At 43.1% G+C, this 20,623-nt stretch overlaps 1 protein-coding gene and 1 non-coding gene across 2 annotated transcripts in view; both read left to right on the top strand.

The window, feature by feature from the left end:
- Window positions 1–20,623, top strand: part of LOC144227222 (uncharacterized) — a 71,195-nt gene that overhangs the window by 1,372 nt on the left and 49,200 nt on the right. The window contains 5 exon segments of the mRNA XM_077758825.1: window positions 8,678–9,190; window positions 9,439–9,592; window positions 11,507–11,598; window positions 11,875–12,001; window positions 14,422–15,310. Coding sequence (XP_077614951.1) covers window positions 8,765–9,190; window positions 9,439–9,592; window positions 11,507–11,598; window positions 11,875–12,001; window positions 14,422–15,310 — 1,688 coding nt within the window. The 5' untranslated portion in view covers window positions 8,678–8,764.
- LOC144227264 (U6 spliceosomal RNA) lies at window positions 5,387–5,490 on the top strand. The gene has a single exon (XR_013333886.1). It is a non-coding gene; the product is annotated as a U6 spliceosomal RNA (small nuclear RNA).

Here is a 20,623-nt window from a genome sequence, read left to right as displayed (position 1 = left end):
CATTAATTTTTTTTTCTAACTTTATATTGCTTCTAAATACAGGTGAGTGGTGTGTTAAATTTTACCTTTTCATTCTGAGGTAGTATTGGTATTCTCTGGGTAGCTGGCTGTCTCTTAAAGGGAGCTTTTTTTATATTAAAAAAAAATTAGAGCACCTGGGTGGTTCATTTGGTTGATTGACTGATTCTTGATTTCAGCTCAGATCATGACCTGAGGGTTGTGAGATCGAGCCCCATATTGGGCTCCAGACTGAGCATGGAGCCTTCTTGAGATTCTCTCTCTGCCCCTCTTCCCTGTTCAGGCGCGTTTTCTCACCCTCTCTCAAAACAAAACAAAACAAAACAGGGTGTCTGTGTGGCTCAGTTGGTTAAGCATCTGATTTTGTTGTAGGTCATGATCTTAGGGGTTTCTGAGTTCAGACGCCGCGTTGGGCTTTTTGCTGTCAGCACGGAACCCCGCTTCAGATTCTCTGTCTCCCTATCTGTCCCACCTCTGCGCACCTACGCTTCTCTCTCTCTCTCTCAAAAATAAACAAACAAAACAAAAATAAAATAATAAAAAAATAAAATAAATTTTTAAAAAACCTTAAAAATTTTTTTAAAAAATTTAAAACTCTGTTCAAAAAGGGGAAGGGAGGGTGCTGTTTGTTTAAACTTTCAAGACTGTGCCCTGGAAGAGATACTGGCCTGCTTAGAAAATAGCCTTTGAAATAAACCAAGCTTGTAACTCCAAGCCCTTTTTGTAAGAAAATCGTTGGTATTTATCCTTGGTGAGAACCAGTGGCTGGGGGTAATCTTATCTAAATTGGGTAGGGTGTCAGAATGTTTTTCAGCTCAGAGGGACCCCAGAGGTAGTCTTCTGCTCCCCTCCCCCATTTGACAGATAAGGATACCAAGTGTCAGAGAGGTTGATTAACTCACTCAGGGATGTGTAACTTATTTGTGGGAGACTAGAAGTTAGATACTCCAACCTGTGCCGCTTTCACTGTTACAGGAATTCTCCTGTTGCTTAATGTTTTAAGCCCGCTGAAAATTGGAAAGGACAGTCATAGCTCTTAAGTTTGTGGAAAACAATTAAGGTACTTCTGCCTACTGAATGTTGGACACTGTTTAAAGTGCTTTATATATGTTAACTCGTGTAATCATCACAACTCTGAGGAAAATAAAGTGGTTTTTTTTTAATCCCCATTGCACAAATGCAGAGAGATATTAACTTATGTAAAATGATCAGGTGGTAAGTGGTAGGGTAGCTTATTGAAGCTTTTTTAAGTTGCCCCTGGGGCTAATTCGAGGGCTGTACTGAGTGCTGTATGAGTGAGCAAAAAAAATTCACACTGTAAATTCAATCAAGCATTTCTTTAAAACTGATGTTTGCAAAGAATCCTACTAAGTGGTCTAAGAGGTACAAAGAAGTGTACCCTGAGGCACCTGGCTGGCTCAGTTGATGGAGCCTGTTACTCTTGATCTTTAAGTGTTGGGTTTGAGCCCGATGTTGGGCATAGAGCTTACTTTAAAAAATAACTCAAAAAATGAAGAAACCTACGTTAGCAATTAGTCCAGTTGAGGATGAAGGCATGAACAATTAAGTTACAGAGAAAGAAATATAACTTGCATGGCAGACGCTTAGCAGAGAGCATTTGGGCTAGAAGTTTAGAGAGAGGAGGAAAGATTGTTTGCTCAGATCATTTGAGAAACCCAGAATAAACCCAGCCCTTTCCACTGCTGTTGTGACTTTTCTCTTTCCCTGAGTAGGAGCAGAAATGTTGAGGGATGGGGGAGAGGGCCTCATAACTGGGGGAAGAGGGAATGTGCCCATGCCCTCATCTCTGCCCCCTTTGGGTCTCACTTCCTGCTCAAAGTCTCTTCCTATTGATCGCACTGACCCAAGAAACATCCCACTTTTTTTCTTTTCCCTACGCAAGCTCTATGCCCAATGTGGGGCTTGAACTCACAACCTGAGATCAGGACCTAGATGCTCCACCAACTGAGCCAGCCAGGTGCCCTAAGAAGTATCCCAGTCATTAAAACTCTGGCCTTGGTGTGGGCACAAATCAAGCTTCCTTTCCTTTAGTCTCCTTTATATAGCCGAGACAGAATAAAATTCTCGTAAAAATATGAAAATTTTTCTGATGCTAGGCTAATTTCTGCACCAGTCCTGCTCAGTTACCCCTGGTTAGATTTGAGATGATTCCTACGTGTGTCTCCTGCTGTGTCTCCTTAGCCACACAGCTCCCTGGTGAAAACAGATGACAGATGAGGCCCATTCCTGGGAGGTGATCCTTCACAGGCTTTCCTCTGGGAAAGAATATGTATGTACAAGAAGTTCTTCCTTACCCCACGTGTTGGGACAGAAAGAGTTTGGCATGATGCCTAGAGCTTGAACTGAGGGGTCCTAAATCCTGCCTCCACCCTTTAAATGCTGCATGACCTTGGGTATGTTATTTAACATCAGTAAGCCTTAGTTCTGTCGTTGTAAAGTGAGATGATCATCTAGCTCCCTGCTAAGATGATTCTGTGAAGTATTTAATATCTGTACATGGAAACACTCAATGAATATCAGTTCTTAACCATTCTGCCCCTGAATGAATGTTCTTGAACAGCGATGAGGGGCAAGTGGCATTTTAGTTAAACTCTAAAGAATACGTAGGATTTGAAAAGGCCAAGAAAACAGAGAGGAAGTCCCAGACATTAACTGTGATGTGAGAAAAGGATGGCGATCAGAATCCAAGGCATATTTAGGAGCTACTCCTTTTGTGGATGGAAAAGGTTTATGCAGGAGAGGGGAAGAAATTGATGCTGACAGTGAACTTGAGGGGAAACTGAGACCAGGTACTGGAGGGTGGTGACTGGAAAGCTGTAGAGGTTTAGGGGCGCCTGGGTGGCTCAGTCGTTTAAGTGTCTGGCTTCAGCTCAGGTCATGATCTCATGGTCTGTGGGTTTCAGCTCCATGTTGGACTCTGTGCTGACAGCTCAGAGCCTGGAGCCTGCTTCCAATTCTGTGTCTCCCTCTCTCTCTCTCTTTGACCCTCCCCCGCAAACAGGTGCCTGGGTGGCTTAGTTGGTTGAGCATCTGGCTTTGGCCCAGGTCATGATCTCACATTTTGTGGGTTCTAGCCCTGTGTCTGGCTCTGTGCTGACAGCTCAGAGCCTGGAGCCTGCTTCAGATTCTTTGTCTTCCCCTCTCTCTGCCCCTCCCCTGCTCATGCTGTGTTTCTCTCTGTCTCAATAATAAACATAAAAAAATAAACATTTTTTAAAGAGAAAGAGGGGCGCCTGGGTGGCTCAGTCGGGTAAGCATCCGACTTCAGCTCAGGTCATGATCTCGCGGTTCGTGAGTTCGAGCCCCACATCAGGCTCTGTGCTGACAGCCAGCTCAGAGTCTGGAGCTTGTTTCAGATTCTGTATCTCCCTTTCTTTCTGACCCTCCCCTGCTCATGCGCTCTCTCTCTCTCTCTCTCTCTCTCAGAAATAAATTTAAAAATTTTTTTTAAAAAAATAAAGAGAAAGAAAAGAAAGAATAAAGAAAGCTATAGAGGTTTAGTAAGGTAGGAGATGAAGTAGGGGAAGGGGAGTGAAACGGGAAACCAAAGAAAGGAAGCCAGGCCTGACAGAACTAGGTAATTCTCCCTGGTGCTTGGAGACTGAATGTGTGTCAGGAGAGGAATCCAGGAAGGTGAGATTCTGAGCTTTGGTGAATGCGGTATTAGTAGAATATCTGATCGCTAATTGCCACTAGATGGAAACACGAAGTGGCAGGAGAAATGGTAATACTTTGAGTAGCTCCTCTTCTACTCAGTTTAACAGAAATAAACTTCCAAGTTCTCGAGTGGAGAAGTACAAAGAAGACAAGAGTCTCTGTCTTTCAGGGTTTAAATTTTGGTTGGGAGGTGATCGGAACCGCAACCCAAATAACGATAATACAAGGAGAATATATGTGGCATAAGTAGGAACAGAGAAAGTATTGAGGGTGTTTGAAAGAGGAAAGTAGCTTATTTAATGTGGAACAGCAGACATTTTACATTTTGAAGAGTGGGTAAAAATTTGACCAACAGAGTTGACATGGCAGAAATCTGTTCACCGCGAAAGTGTGACGATGGAATATCACATCCTGTGCTTGGGGGGCATGAATGGCCTGATAGGCTGGAATACAGGGGGTCACTACCAAGAAGAGGAGAGGAAGAGAAGACTAGAAAAGTAGAGTAGGGTCTGTTCTTTGAACCATAAATTGATAGATACCAAGGATTCACTAACGCTAATTAGGGAGAAAGAGATGCCCGGAAGCATACTTTGGCAATACGGCACTGACCTTGCTTGGTTCGTACCGGACCTGGGAGAGATCGAAGGTAGAGAGACTTCGGGACATGGCATTAGTCACAGATAGGGAGCCTGCTTTAGGGTGGAAGAAAATAATTGTGGGGGCGCAGCAGGACAAGGTAGCCTTTCTTCTGACTTTTCAGAATGAAATTGAAGAAACAAGCTTACGGGAATGATTTGGTCTCTGGTTGGGAAGATTTCAGGCAAAAGAGTGATCTGTTGGGCTGGCCTGTTCCTGTGGGGGCAGCTCTCCTATGGGGGTCTTGGCTCTTCCCATGCCCTGGCTCCAGGCCTGTCTCTTCCCAGACTCGGCCTTGTTGACACATCTGTTACTTCCCTGGCTCCTCTAGTGCTGATGTTGAAACCTCCTTAGAACAGTTGGCACCCTCTGCTTGGTACTCTAATTATTTATGTAAAAATAGGAATCCTGCTTCTCATCTTTGTATCCCCCTCCATCTAGGAGGACACTTGGCATATTGTAGCTCTGGAAAGAGAGATATTTAGGAAATTAGCCGTAAGGATTTTACTAAGACTTCTCTGAAGTTGGAAAACATATTTACTGGGGTGCCTGGGTGGCTCAGTCGGTTGAGCGTCCGACTTCAGCTCAGGTCATGATTTCATGGTTCGTGGGTTCGAGCCCCACATCGGGCTCTGTGCTGACAGCTCAGAGCCTGGAGCCTGTTTCAGGTTCTGTGTCTCCTCTCTCTGATCCTCCCCTGCTCACGCTTGCTCGCTCTCTCTCAGAAATAAATAAAATATTTAAAAATTAAAAAAAAAGAAAACTTTTTACTGCAGCAAAGAAGGTGAGGTGTAAAACCGGTTTGAAAGGAATCAGCAGAAGGACTGGGGGATCATTTGCACTGGACTTGACTAGCTTAAAATCACTGAAAAAAAATGACTGAATTCCCACATTTCTTTTTATTTCTATGTCTATAGAAAGCCTTTTGGAATGTAACATTCTTTATTCTTAGAGTCTGCTACTTTAATAAGGATTTTGATTTTTCTAAGGACAAAAAAAGTAAGATAGAAAAACCAACCCTGTGAGAAATCTCAGACTAAAACACTCGTCGCTAGTGCTCACTTCGGCAGCACATGTGGTCAAATATCAATGATGCTGAGATCAGCATGGCCCCTGCACAGGGATGACATGCAAAATGGTGAAGAGTTCAATTTAAAAAAAAAATTCCCTCCCAGGTTTTTTTTTTTTTTGGACACATTCCTATCTTTAAAAATTACTTATAAAAATTGTATACATGTACTATTATATCAGCATTTTGTATAATAAAACAAGAATACATTTAATTGTGCTGTTGAAAATTATTGTTGTGCCTTAATTGTATATGATCCCTTTTCTCCCAGAATTACCAAAATTTTTTTAAATGAGAGCCATGTAATTAAAAATGCTTTCTAATTTAAAGTTCCTGGCTTTGGATGATACAGCAGTTGAATGCTCTGTCTCTAAAACTTGAATTTGATGCCATTGAGATGAAAAAGATACCTCGCAAAGATTTGTCAATTCAGATGGAAGAAACACATTGTCACTTCTGCTTAGTAACTCATGATTGGTCCTAGTCACCATGCAAAATTTTTGTTGTTGAAATTCAGCTAGTACATTTCCATTTTTCATACCCTTAAACCATCTGTCCTTATAATCAAAAGGTGGCATGCCTGTCTGGCTCAGTCAGTAGAGCATGATCTTGGGGGTTGTGAGTTCAGGCCACATGTTGGACATAGAATCTACTTAAAAAAAAAAAACCAAGGGGTGCCTGGGTGGTTCATTCAGTTAAGCATTCGACTCTTGATTTCAGCTCAGGTCATGATTTCACGGTTCATGGGATTGAGCTCCATGTCAGGCTTTGCACCACTGTCAGCATGGAGCCTCCTTGGGATTCTCTCTCTCCTTCTCCCCCTCCCCCCATCTCTCTCTCTCTCTCTCTCTCACTGCCTCTGTCTTTCTCAAAAATAAATAAACTTTAAAAAAGAATCAAAGGTGTTTTAGGGTTTTTTTTAAGTTTTTTAAAATTTATTTTGACAGAAAGCAAGCGCAAGCACATGCAAGCAGGGGAAGAATGGCAGAGATAGAGGGAGAGAGAATCCCAAGCAGCTTCTACACTGACAGTGGTGCAGACTCTGACTCGGGGCTTAATCCCATGAACTATGAGATCATGACTTGAGCCGAAATCAAGAGTCTGAAGCTTAACTAACTGAGCTACCCAGGCACCCCTGTTTTAGGTTTTTTAAAAAACAGACTTTTGGGGCACCTGGGTGGCTCAGTTGGTTAAGCCTCAGACTCTTGATTTCGGCTCCGGTCATGATATCACAGTGGGGTCGAGCCCCACACTCAGCATGGAGCCTGCTTCAAATTCTCTCCCTATCTCTCTGCCCCTCTCCTGCTTGTGCATTCACTCATGCTCGCTCTCTGTCTCCTCAAAATATACATTTAAAAAAAATCTCGGGGCACCTGGGTGGCTTAGTCGGTTAAGCGTCCGACTTTCGCTTAGGTCATGATCTCGCGTTTGTGGGTTCGAGCCCCACGTCGGGCTCTGTGCTGACTGCCAGCTCGGAGCCTGGAGCCTGTTTCAGTCTGTGACTCCCTCTCTCTGACCCTCCCCTGCTCACTATGTCTCTCTCTCCTAGAAATAAATAAAACATTAAAAAATAAATAAATAAATAATTTAAAAAAATCTTCTCTTTGAAAAACACAAAAACAGACTTTCAAGACCCTAAAATTCTTCATTTGGAAGATTTTATACAGTATAGAAAGTATTTACAAGTTTTTTAAATGTTACAGATGAGAAGGTTTGTCCAGGATACTTAGTATCATCTCTGGCAGTTACAATTATGTAACAGTGTTTCCCCGCATACACTTTTATTTTTTTTTAAGCGGCTGCTATGTCACTTACTGGTTGAGTTCTTGTTTGATTAGATTGACATTGATTTTTACCCACTAATCTGTTAGAGTAAAACCTTGCTCTAGATGGAGGCTTCATCTGTGCCATTTTCTTGTTTCACATGTGTTTCCACCGTTTGTATTTCCTCCAATTGTGCTTTTTCTGCCGGAGTCTTTAAGCTGCTTGGTTTTTTTTTTCTTTCTTTCCAGATGTAATTGACATATAAGATTGTATTAGTTCCAGCTGTACAACACGATGGGTTGATATTTGGGCAAAATGATCGCCACAGTAAATCTAGTTAACATCTGTCACCACAGTCACATTTTTTTTTCTTGTGATGACGGTTTTTAAGATCTCTTAGCAACTTTCAAATATGCAGTACAGTGTTATTCACTGTAGTCCCTGTGTTGTACATTATATTCCTATGATTTATTTATTTAAGACCTGGGGAAGTCTATTGTTTGAACCCTGTCACCCAGTTTGCCTGCTCCTGTACTTGTCTTTTTCATGAAGGCAAGATTAGTTCAAGCTGGATAAAACAATCCATTATTCCACATAATTGGTCTCTGATAAACCGGGAAATACCACAGTACCTAAGAGTGAACAAGTGAAGTGAGAGAACTTTGGCAGCCCTCTGTGTGGAGGAGGGAGGCTCCCACTTTTTCTTTGGGACGCACTCTGTGACATGTGACGGTTCGGCATTTAACCAAGGGAGGGTGCTATGTTAGTTTGCAACATGCCATCTGTAAAATGGCACCGGTGGCTGTGGCTCTTTGCTAGGGCTGTTGTGTGCGGAGATAAGACGATGCACGTACTGCTTGAAGCCTGGTACCTGGCACCCTGCCAACACGCAGCTCTCTCTCTGGGCTGCACACTGTAGAATCATGGTGGTGTAACCTGCTGCTGTCCTGGAGGTTAGGTATTCAGACTCAAGGACACCCCCTAAGGGTGGAATTGGCCTGTTGGTTTCTCTCTGCAATCTTTTTCTGTTTTTAAGATTTTATTTATAGCTCAGTTATTTATAACAAGAGTCAGTTAAGTGCCTGACTCTTGATTTTGGCTTGGGTCTGATCTCATGGTTCGTGAGTTCAAGCCCCACCTAAGGCTCTGCACTGACAATGTGGAGTCGGCTTGGGATTCTCCCCCCACCCACCACCACTTTTTCTCTCTCTCTGTAAATAAATAAACTTAAAAAAATTATTTTTAAGTAATCTCTACATGCAACATGGGGCTCAAATTCATAACCCCAATATCATAATCCACATGCTCTACCGACTGAGCCAACCAGGCACCCCTCTCTCTGCAAGCCTTAACATATAAAAGTGACAGTGAAAACAGTATGACTCTGGAGGCTTTGTTTTTTCTTTTGCTATTCAGAGACATTTTCAGTGCCTTGATGTGTGCAGCCTTGTATGATGTATTGACACAGGTCACTTTTCATAAAGGCACTAATAATTTTGTTTACTATGTCAGGAACAGTACCGAAGCATATCAGAAAACATCTAGAACAGAAAGGAAAGTACAGACCCTGTTTGGATCAAGTCAGTTCCCTGAGCCTGAATGATGACTGCAGAATCCAGGGAAGCCACAGGTCTGTCCCCACAGGCTGCCCAGGAGAAGGATGGTATCGTAATAGTGAAGGTAGAAGAGGAAGATGAAGAAGAGCACATGTGGGGGCAGGATTCCAGCCTGCAGGAGACGCCTCCTCCTGATCCAGAGATTTTCCGCCAACGTTTCAGGCACTTCTGTTACCAAAACACTTTTGGGCCCCGAGAGGCTCTGAGTCGACTGAAGGAACTTTGTCATCAGTGGCTAAGACCAGAGATTAACACCAAGGAGCAGATCCTGGAGCTGCTGGTACTGGAGCAGTTCCTCTCCATCCTGCCCAAGGAGCTCCAAGTCTGGCTGCAGGAGTACCGTCCTGATAGTGGGGAGGAGGCTGTGACCCTTCTGGAAGATTTGGAGCTTGATTTGTCAGGACAGCAGGTAAGAAGAGGGTCAAACCTATTCTGTGTAATCAGCACTTGGGCTGTAAGCCTGGAGCAAAGAGAGAGTTGTAGTTTGAAGCTGGCACTGGTGGTCTTTGTGGCGGTTATTCTTTCTGCTCCGCTTGGATGCTAAGAGGTGCTCTGGCCTCCTTCCCCTGCACCCATTCACTATGCGTACCATCTTTTTGCTTGTTTAAACTCCTGTTTAAAAAGTGATTTACCCACAAGCCCACTGTTTGTCCTCAGGTCCCAGGTCAAGTTCATGGGCCTGAGATGCTTGCCAGGGGCATGGTGCCTCTGGATCCAGTGCAGGAGTCCTCGAGCTTTGACCTTCATCAGGAGGCCACCCAGTCCCATTTCAAGCATTCATCTCGGAAGCCTCGCCTCTTGCAGTCACGGGGTAAGAAGCAAGGTTTCATGTGGGGGAAAGCAAACTGTCTGGGGTGGCAGTGCTCTCTCTGTGTTGCTGAGGGCCTGTAATAAAAATTTTTTAAAATATGTTTGTTTTTCTTTTTTAATCATTACACATTTTTGTCATTATTACTAAATATTGGGGGAAACGAAACTTACAGCTCAACCTTAGGAGGTAATGTTACTGAGAAGATAAATAAAATTGGGGTGGACATTATGTTATTCTTGGAATGGTTAGCCATTTTTGGATGCCCAGCAGATGTTTTTAACAGGAAAAATCCAGAAAGAAGTAATATGTTTCCAGCCTGGGTTTTGAAACACTCTTGTTAATGTCTTAAGTTGCCTTGAAAAGGGTCGTTTTTTAAAATTCATTTTATTTAAAATGTGTAGGAATGTTGTATAATGTCTTTTTCTTGCTTCCAAACATTTCAAAAAGTGAAGAAAGAGTGGAAAAAATATTTTGTTGTTTTGTGAGGAACATGAGGAAAAAAATCATTTCAGGGTCATATAAATAAAAATCAGTTTAAATTTTTTTTCCTTTGAGGGACATATTAATGTCTTTATCCAACATAAAAATCAAAGTAGGCATATAGAACATCTCTAAAAACAATAATATACTAAAAGTCTGGTTGTTTGAGAAGAGTTGACAAAGGCACATTCCTTATCCAATGTGTTTTTGTGATGGCATTTAGGGCGTGAATATTAGAGCTTCAGGAAACCTTTCTCTGCGTGCTGGAGAAATCTGTGTAACTCAGTGTGCATGGTGATGTTTGATCTACCACTGTCCTATCTAGGGGTTGCGAGGTCTCTCCACACTTCAGAAGGGGGGAATCAGAACATTGAAGAGGGTGTTTTTAGTTTTAAGTGCCAGATTAGAGCTTTCTGTCCCCAGAGTAGCAGCTTTAGAGACCCTGACACCTACCATTGATGCTTAGTAAATAGATTTTCAGAGAATTCAGCATTTGCATTTATCCTCAAATCCCTCTTGGCACTACCCCTCTTCTAGAGTCTTCCTAGTTCTTGGAAGGTTAAAATGCTAGATACTTGTTCTTTTTGCACTTTTTGCTGTAGCTTGTCTTCTAACCACGTGGTCTGAAATAGTTAGAGGGTTCAGTTTCAAATTCATTTTTCTTCTATCTTTGCAGCTCAGTAGTATCATCTGTTTATCCAATAACACTTCCAAATCTCATATTTCTTGGCATGGGAAGATTTTAATTTTGCGGTTTAGAAATTTGTGTGGTTGTTCTTACACGTAGCAGTTCGTGTGATCATCTGATTGATGTCTTGTATTAGATCAGTGGCAACCCACACTTTTATGTACTTGTAAATGTCTTGTCGACATTTGAACCATGTATGCATTTTGTCAGAAAACTGTGGCTAAGGGAGGGAGAAAAGTAGGAGCACAAAAAATGTCCAGAAAAGGCTCCCTTGGTACCCTGCATTCTGAGACATTACTATGAAAGATTGTTAGTACTCATGTTAATAGTTTTCACAACTCAATGAAATTCTGATTCTCTGGTTCCTTGGACTGCAGAAAATTAAATTGTGAGCCAAACTGGAATCATGGACTGAATTACCCACATCCATAGCTGAGAATAGGAAGCTGGCTCTGCCATTCTTAACTCTGTGACATTAGACAAGTCATTTACCCTCTCAGGGCTTGAATTCCCCCTCATAAACTAAAGGGATTGGACCAGGTAATTTTAAGGACCCTTTTATGATGCCTTGTGGCTCTTGCCTAAAAGTCTTTTTCTTTGTTAGGCTTTCTGTAGTTAACTATTCTGTAGTTAAAACACCGAACATTGAATATGCTAGTGCAGGAAAGAGAGTGCCCCGGGCCCTTCTTGGAGGGGAGGCCCAGCACAGAGCTGGTTTCACTCACAGCTCCTTTCTCCTCCCTCAGCTCTCCCTGCCACCCACGTTCCTGCCCCTCATCACGAGGGGAGTCCCAGAGACCAGGCGATGGCATCTGCACTATTCACGGCAGATTCCCAGGTGAGCTGTGGGCCCCTCTGCCCTCCTGAGACCCTCATGTCTGCCTCTCTTCCTGGAGCTCTTTTAGCCCTCTCCACCCAGGACACAATCTTGATGCCCCTACCCACAGAGTAGCCCCAGCCCCCCCGACCCCATCCACCAGAGCCTTATGGTCACCTTTTCTTTCCCAGCATCCTGTAGGTTTGCATTCAACTCTGTCCCTGACTCCAGGTTTGGGTGATGGGATTGTCCCTGAGCTTTGGGGGAACTGAGTGTGGGGCTCTCATATTATTTCAGGCAATGGTGAAGATCGAGGACATGGCCGTGTCCCTCATCCTGGAGGAATGGGGATGTCAGAACCTGGCTCGGAGGAATCTCAGTAGGGACAACAGGCAGGAGAATTATGGGAACGTGTTTTCCCAGGGTAAGACTAATGCAGGATTATTGCCTAAGATTGTTTTGCGTCTTTTTTTTTTTTTTTGTTAGTTATGGGATCTCGGATGTGGTCAGTTGAGAGTTGATAAGGATTGAGAGACTACTGAGCCCCTTTTTTCAGGCCAGTTAAGAGAAGGAGCGTGATTTTGTTCATTTAGCCCCCAAGGCCTGATACTGTGATTTCCTGATTCCAAGTGGATTTTTTACCTTTTGGTAGTTTTTGCTTTAGAAATGAGAAATAGTTAAATACTTTTGAGTTCTGACTCCTCACCTGTTCAACCACTCTGATCCTAGGATTCTTCTCTGGTCCCTGTGGGTTGCAATGTAGGTGCCTCTGTCGATGGGGTAGAATCTGTATTTCCTGTTAGGTCCTGGTGAGATCTGATCTTTGGTGCAGTCATAATCTAGGACCACGTTCCTGGACTTACCAAGCATCCTCCCCTGGGCTTTCTATCTTTTTCCATCCTGCGAGCACAGCTCCACAACAGCTTTGTGCAGTTCGTGAACTTGCGCCTGTTACTTCCCTTATGATTAGGATTCCCAGTTTCCAAACCTAATGCTCATCTTCTGTGGAGAGGTCTGTTCCTGAACGAGTAGTAAGAACAAAAAGAAGTTCTAAGAGACATCATCCAGATAAGTTAAAATGACACAATTGACAAACATTCCCATTTGTCCCTGTAAGACCTCAAGCCCTGGAAGATGGTACATGAAAGCAGGTCCCAAATAAATAGTGTCATGGAAGGTCCACAGTGAGACTTCTCCCTGGGGGAATGCGGGATCGGGGGGCGGGGGGGTGTCACTGAAGGAGACTGAAGAAGGAACCTCAGGTTTTGTCTTGAACCATAGATATAACTGGGTGATAGTTTCCTGGTTAAGCCGAAGAACTGATCTGTGTTCATGAGCAGGGTATTAACTTACCCTGTGATAACTTCAAACAGTCTGGGAACTGTCCAAATAACTAAGGATTTGGGCTTGGAATTCAAAAGAAGAGGACCAATTCCCCGTTAACTTAAGAGTGGTTCAGTGTTTATGGCAATTTCATCACCAAAGTCAGAGGTTAGATTCTATTCAACTCTCCATAATTTCTTTCGGAGGCCTGTTTGGGATGGTGCAGACCCACTTGGAAAGGATTCTTAAAGCCCAAGTAAAGAGTAGTGTTGAGGGGGTGCTTGGGTGGCTCAGTCAGTTAAGCATCCAACTTTGGCTCAGGTCATGTCTCACGATTCGTGGGTTTGAGCCCCACGTCAGGCTCTGTGCTAACAGCTAGTTCAGAGCCTGGAGGCTGTTTCAGATTCTGTATCTCCCTCTCTCTCTGACCCTCCCCTGTTCATGCTGTCTGTCTATCTGTCTCTCTCAGAAATAAAAAACATTAAAAAATTTTTTTTAATAAAATAAAGAATAGGGTTGGGATATCTGGGGTTTTCCCCTAGATGAGTATAGATATGTACGTACACACACGCGCACACACACACACACACACAATAGTGCATGTTTATTGAACAATTTTAAATCTCTGTTTAAAAATAATGACATGCAGAATTTAGCAGTCTACAATAAAGGTATATTCCAGTGTTTTAATGTGCTGGTTGCTGAACGAGAGGATCAGCTTTGCGTTTGTAAAATTTTGGTTTTTTACATTATCTCCATCATGGGCCATATCCAGAATCGTTTTCAGTTTCATTTCTGTTCTGTTATTCTCAGCGGTCAGTGAAGGTTCTAGTTACGCTTACTAATCCCCCAACCAGCTGCTTCACCCTCATCTCTGATAATTGAGCACTGTCAGCTCTGTGCTGCTCTCTCTGGGGGAGATAAACTCCTGTGTCTTAAAGGCCCATGCAACCTGCCGAGTCCAGCATTCCTTGTTTTGTCTGTTAACCATGAACTTGTAAAAAGCTCACAGAATTGGAGGAGTATTCATTTTTCTTTTATTAACTAAATATATGCTTTTCTTTGTGCTAATACCACTTAACTGTTTTCTGGAGAGACCTATCCATTCTCTTTTTTCAAACTTATACTTAACATTAGAAATGGAACATGATTTTTTTATCATACATTCCTTCAAATTAATTATGGGGTGACCAGCCATAGAGCTGTGAATGGTGACCTCCTGCATTCCTCATCCCTTCCTTCCCTAACTGGTCCTGTCCCTCTGCTCCCCACGGGTGCACACTCCCGTGCTCTCCGCATGCTCTCCCTGCTGCCCTTCCATTCAGCCTGCCCTCCCCTCCCGCAGCTCTGCTCCCTGTTGTCCCTATTCTCTTCCCCTGTTTTTCTCCTATTTCATCCCCGATGGATACTATGAGACCACTTCACAGGCATTGAGAAGCTTCCTGGAGAACCATGTCACTTGATTGATTACCCCACATGTTGAAAAGAAAATAGTGCTATTTGTATTTTCTGTTGTGTCAGGTTGTGAAAACAGGAATGAGAATGAGGAGTCAGCCTCAAAGGCTGAAACCGCAGAGGACTCAGCATCACGTGGGGAGACAACAGGAAGATTCCAGAAAGATTTTGCAGAGAAACGTGAACAGCAGGGCAGAATAGTAGAAAGGCAGCAGAGAAACCCTGAGGAAAAAACCGGAAGAGAAAAGAGAGATTCGGGGCCAGCTACAGTCAAGGAAAAAAAACCCACCACGGGAGAGAGAGGTCCAAGGGAGAAGGGCAAAGGATTGGGAAGAAGCTTTAGTCTGAGTTCAAACTTTAACGCCCCTGAAGAGGTTCCAACGGGAGCGAAGTCCCACAGATGTGATGAATGTGGTAAATGCTTCACGAGGAGTTCAAGCCTTATTCGCCATAAAATAATCCACACTGGAGAAAAGCCCTATGAATGTAGCGAGTGTGGGAAAGCCTTCAGTCTTAACTCAAACCTTGTCCTGCATCAGAGAATCCACACAGGAGAGAAGCCTCATGAATGTAATGAGTGTGGCAAAGCCTTCAGTCACAGTTCAAATCTCATTCTCCATCAGCGAATCCACTCTGGAGAGAAACCTTATGAATGTAACGAGTGTGGGAAGGCCTTCAGCCAGAGCTCAGACCTTACTAAACATCAGCGGATCCACACGGGGGAAAAACCCTATGAATGTAGTGAGTGCGGAAAAGCTTTTAACCGAAACTCATACCTTATCTTACACCGGAGAATTCACACTCGAGAAAAGCCGTATAAATGCACCAAGTGCGGCAAGGCCTTCACCCGGAGCTCGACCCTCACTCTGCACCACAGAATCCACACCAGAGAGCGAGCCCCTGAGTACAGCCCTGCCTCTCTTGATGCCTTTGGAGCATTCCTGAAAAGCTGCGTGTAAGGCAAGAATTTGTCAACAAGCTATTTCCCCCTTCTGTTTCCAAAATTACCTTAGAGACGTGTGCCACGGAGGGGAAAAAAAGGTGGCCTCAACAGATTAAAAGGAAAAGTCACACTTAAGGATCCTTGTAGCTACATCAGCAGTGTTCTGCCTTTGCAGTCTGTGGGCATGTAATCCCTCCACATAGCCCCTGCAAGGGAAAGCTAGTCACATGGAGAATCCTCATGATACTTCCGTACAAGACGAAAGCACACATAACGGCAAAACATCAAGCTTTTCAGTAATGAGGATACCTTTTAAGGCGCTCTTGGCCTCATCAACCACAATACAGAATTGAAAGATTAAGATTGGCCCTGTGAAAATGATACTGAGGTTTAAAGCTGCTTGCCGCAAACAAACCCTACTTGGCCAGCATCTTGCTATCCCTTATTTCTCAAAGAAGAGGAGCAGTTGAAACAAAAACTGCATTGGGACATGCTGCTCAAACTAGTTCTAGAGACGATAAGTTATATGTGTGATCACTGGTAGCCTGCCAAAGCTATAGAAATCTAGGACTGTGCTGATCGGTATCAAACCAAAGATTTCTGGCTCTTCCTGAATGAGGGTACATGCACCAGTCTACAGTTCCAAAGGACTGCAACAAATGTAGATGGCTCTATCCTCATCACTGAGATAAATCCTACTGAAATGGCAACAATAATTCAAAACCCTTCTCTCCCTTCTCGGAATCCCTAAAGCACTATGGCACTCCTAAATGCATTTCTCCACAAGCTAGCACTTGATTGTATACTGTCTTTTAATCCTCCATTGCTTCGTGTATGAAAGTTTTCATCACCACCATCCCTCACACCCCTGGCAAAGAGATGCTTTGATCATTAGGGGATATATTTACATCCCCATCAGTGCTGGACACAGTGCTGAACACCTAAGACGCACTCATTATACCTGACTTCTAACAGGACTTTCTATGCTTATATGCTTATGATAAAGCCCTGTGTGAATCATGAGTACCTGAAGTATGGTAGCCTGGCCCAACTTCTGAAGAGGACCTTCAGTGTCCAAGGCATGCGAAAGCTCTGGGATCTGATGCTGTTTTTATCCTGAATATAAAAGAAAGGCACTGGCCAGCTGCCTGTGTAGACTTCCTAAACACAAATCTGTGAGTAAATACCATGGAATGTCAGAATGACTTTATCATCATCTTAAGAAAAATAGGAACATTTACTAAGGTCAGTTTTTGACATCTTTCTGTGGCACAAGATCTTAGCCAGAATTCTCTTAAGTCAGCTGATCATTTAGGCACTTTCTGACTCAATTGTAACTAAATAATAGAGTGCAGAAGCTGTAATTTTTGTTGCTTTTCAGAAAAAGGAAACACGTAGAGTGCATTTCCCGCCCCCCCCACCCCCTTCCAGAAGCTTTGCAAAAGCATTTGATATTGTTAGCTGGAAATTATCAAGCAAATTTGTTGCTCTGAGGAGCTCACCAACAAGCTGAGACGCAGTTGGGTGTATCGTAGGTGAACTGCACGGCGTCTTTTCTGTTTCTCATCCCTGAAGACTGAGGTGAGGTTCTGAAACTCATCTGTTCCATCATCTGTGCAGGAGGAAGCAATTGACTGCCTGGAAGCTAATGGCAGGCGGTTTTCAGATACACATACAGGAGACCCAGGTAGCATGTGCTACATAGACAGTCCTCAGGGACTTGGGTAGAGAGGATTCTGCTCCTGAGAGCATGCAAATGATGGTGGACAGACTAGGAACTTAGTAGGAACTTAGGAACAGACTAAGAGCAGACCTGAAGACTCACCCTCATGGGAGAACCCCACATAGAGTTTGAGGTTTTCCATCAAGAAACAACTAAAACTCATTGACCATTGTTCAGTGACCAACAGCTCAAGCCTGGGAGACAGCATGGCTGTATGGGGAACCAGTGAGGTGGGGACAACTGTGGCCTCAGCTCCAGACCAAACTAAAAATTCTGCGCAGCAGTAATTCTTTGGCCTCTCTTTAGAGCTGGGACTGACCACAGCTCCCCTGTAGCTTCTAAGCAATCCCGTCAGTATTGCGTGAGGAAGCTTCAAGGAAGTCCGCTGGTGACCAGACTATTTCTGTCCGTCCAGTTTCAGACCAACAAAAGAGATACTCCAGAGGAGTATACCTGCATAGCTTTTTATAGTCAGTGAAGGTGGAAGAAGTGCTTTTAAGGTTTTCTTCAGAGAGGAAGCCACAGTGGAGGCTTCATGGCTGGTGCTCGTCAGCAAAGACTTGCCACTGGGGAGCATCTTGAGCAGCGAGCCACTTGACCCCAGGCATTAATCAAAGCACTGACTGTTCTGGAGAGGGAGGGAACAAACTTCGGTGGGTTCCACATTGCCCACCCCCCCCCCCCGCCGCCTTTTTTTTTAGCCACAACTCCATGCTGACATTAATTCAGCCATCGTTTTTTGGGGGGTTTTTTTTTGGTTTTGTTTTTGGTTCTGGTTTTGTTTTTGTTTTTTAAAGGAAAGTTCAGTCCAGCCTGTGCCCTCCTGTTTCTCTTCTGTGCTGACCACAGGGGGAGCCGTAGCAGTTNGTTTCCACATTTCCCACCCCACCCCCCCGCCGCCTTTTTTTTTAGCCACAACTCCATGCTGACATTAATTCAGCCATCGTTTTTTGGGGGGTTTTTTTTTGGTTTTGTTTTTGGTTCTGGTTTTGTTTTTGTTTTTTAAAGGAAAGTTCAGTCCAGCCTGTGCCCTCCTGTTTCTCTTCTGTGCTGACCACAGGGGGAGCCGTAGCAGTTGCCTCATATCTTCAGCAGATGCACTTCTGAAAGCAGCCATTTGAAAATGTGGTTTTTTTGGGCGGGGGGTGGGAAGCAGGTTATGTCTGTTTATGAAAACCTTTCATATCGGTCCATTTGTTAGCTGCTTGGTGCAGAGTTTAATTGGGTCATGATCAGAAAGGCTCACCACATCTCATTAGTGTGTCAGGACACTCAGAAGTTCTTGACGGTCTGAAGCCTGTTAATAGTTTAAGTTAACTACCCCGTAGTTAATCATTAGCATGCTAGTTGACCTGATGGAAGTTTTTGAAGGGTTTTTGAAGGATATACCTTAAATATACCTGCCAGGAAGATAAGTAAAATTCTTCAGATTGTGGGGAATTTGTATTCTACCTGGCAGGCAAGACTCCAGCCTGAAAATACAGATCTCTGAGGCATCTTGATATATAAGACACTTGGTGTTCGTTTAAAGGCATAAAAGTGAAACTGTGCTAAATGTGTACAGACAGCTCGCTGCATTTGATATGTGAGACCATTGACGTCTTATGTAACATCAGAAAACTCATTCCAGAAAAGAACCTCGAGAATGCGATAAATAATGGCAAAGCCTTTCATCACATCTCAGCCCTTAGCATCCAAAAACTTACACTGTAAATAAACTTTATTAATATTGTATGTGAGGAAAACTTTCATGTATGCCACTCATTGCTTTGGACTGAAAATGAATTCCGTCAGTACGTTCCAATCATGTAATGAATTTCAGAAACACTGCAGAGGAAGCTCGATCTTAACTCCAGAGGATCCACAGAAGAAAAAAATGTGGGGAAATGCTAAAAAGAAGGCAAAAATTATTGTTAAAAAATTGTTCATGTTGGGTACTTCTATATATTTTGTATGACCACAATGTCAGTGTCTTGTGTTTTGTACCTTCAATCCTGGTTGTTATTCTGTGTTTTCCCTGTAAACAGGTAATGTATTTTATTTTAATCTATTTGACAGACACATCACTCCAAAAGAGCAAAACTTCTGGAGTGAGTGGTGAAGGAGTTGATGTGGTTACAGACAAAAAGTCGGTTTACAGAACGGAGGAGGGGAAGAGGAGAGAAAACCTTCAGAGTTTGGTGCTCACCAAATCAGAAGAGATTAGTAGATCCCTTAGAGAGACAGGTTAATAGGGCTCTAAAATGGAACAGTTCCTATAAACATCTGCAGCTTCCCGCACGTTTTCTCTTCAAAGCCAGGAAGTGGACCTCTTAGCTGCCAGCTCACCATTTCAGGTGAAGAAAATGGGTTCTCTGAGTTTGTGAGGTGGGGAAGAGGGGCTTTTCCAGGAATCGAAAGTAGTGCACTGGAAAGCCCCAGTGGGACCCCTTAACCTGACCTGCTCATGTAAATCATGGTCCTCCTTCACCCACTAACTCTATTTATGCTTAGGCAGTTTGGGTTAGCAGAACGCCAGGATGGGCCCTTTCCTGGAAAATAGGCACAAATACATCCAGTTCCTGACATGGCAGGAAGTTTTTCTGATAAGGCCTTAGAAGCGTTGTGTAGTATTCGCTTTGGCTGTGCTTCTATGTACCTTCCCTGCACCCAGTTACTTCCCGTGATTATTAGAAGGCTTGTAAAGATTCATAACTGTGAAGGAATTTTTTCCTCCTTTTTACTCTAGAGTTGATCACCTTTTATTCCAGGGTCTGGTCACCCTGGTGTCTTCATCTGAAGCTAGCTAACCAGGTTCGTCCTACCATCCTCATGGAAGATTTGTTATGTAATGGGAATAACAGTATTAAAATGTAGTCAAACAGTGACAGCAATACTTGCCAGAGGAGCCATATTTTTGTGTGTCCCACTCTGAGCAACTTCTCAGAAATATTTATGAGGGGGCTGGGTTCCCCATCTGGGAAACCAAATGAACGTCTGTCTGCAGGTTGCAAAGTGAAATGTAGAGTCAGAGAAGAGGAAACTAAGTGGTATAAATAGATCTTTTCATAGAAGTTAGAGTAGATTTTTATTTCAACTACTACTGGAGAGTTTAATAAAAAGCATTATTTGCAGAGTTTTCCTAACCTAGGTTTAGGTTTTGTTTTTAGAATGGACACACTACTGTACATTTAAAAGCAGTTACTTATTTTGCTATTCAAATTTTTTATTATATCTGAAGATGAAATTATCTGTTTTACTTTTCAAAGCTTTGTAAATCAAACTTGAAGTTATAGGGAGGCTAAGCCATCTCCAATTCTGCAGGTCAAACAAAAGTTGGACAAGTAACTTTGGACATCTCATACGACAGAATGTCTTAATGTGAGAACTTGGTTTCATATTGTTCTGTTTGACAGTGGATACCACAAACCTCATGTTTTTCTCTTATCCTAAAACAGTGGAAGATAAGGAGAGACATGAGGTTTGACTTCTAAACATTATTACTTTAACAGCTTTTTTTTTTTTTAATGTTTGAGATTTCTCCTCCATTTACTTAAAGAATCATGGCTTACTTAGCAATTAATTAGCAAAGCTAATTGGTCTTCAAGTTCAAGTTTCTCCCT

This window comes from Crocuta crocuta, unplaced genomic scaffold (assembly GCF_008692635.1).
Source record: "Crocuta crocuta isolate KB4526 unplaced genomic scaffold, BGI_CrCroc_1.0 scaffold273, whole genome shotgun sequence".
In the NCBI taxonomy this organism is placed as follows: domain Eukaryota; kingdom Metazoa; phylum Chordata; class Mammalia; order Carnivora; family Hyaenidae; genus Crocuta; species Crocuta crocuta.
This window is presented reverse-complemented; position numbering and strand designations above follow the sequence as displayed.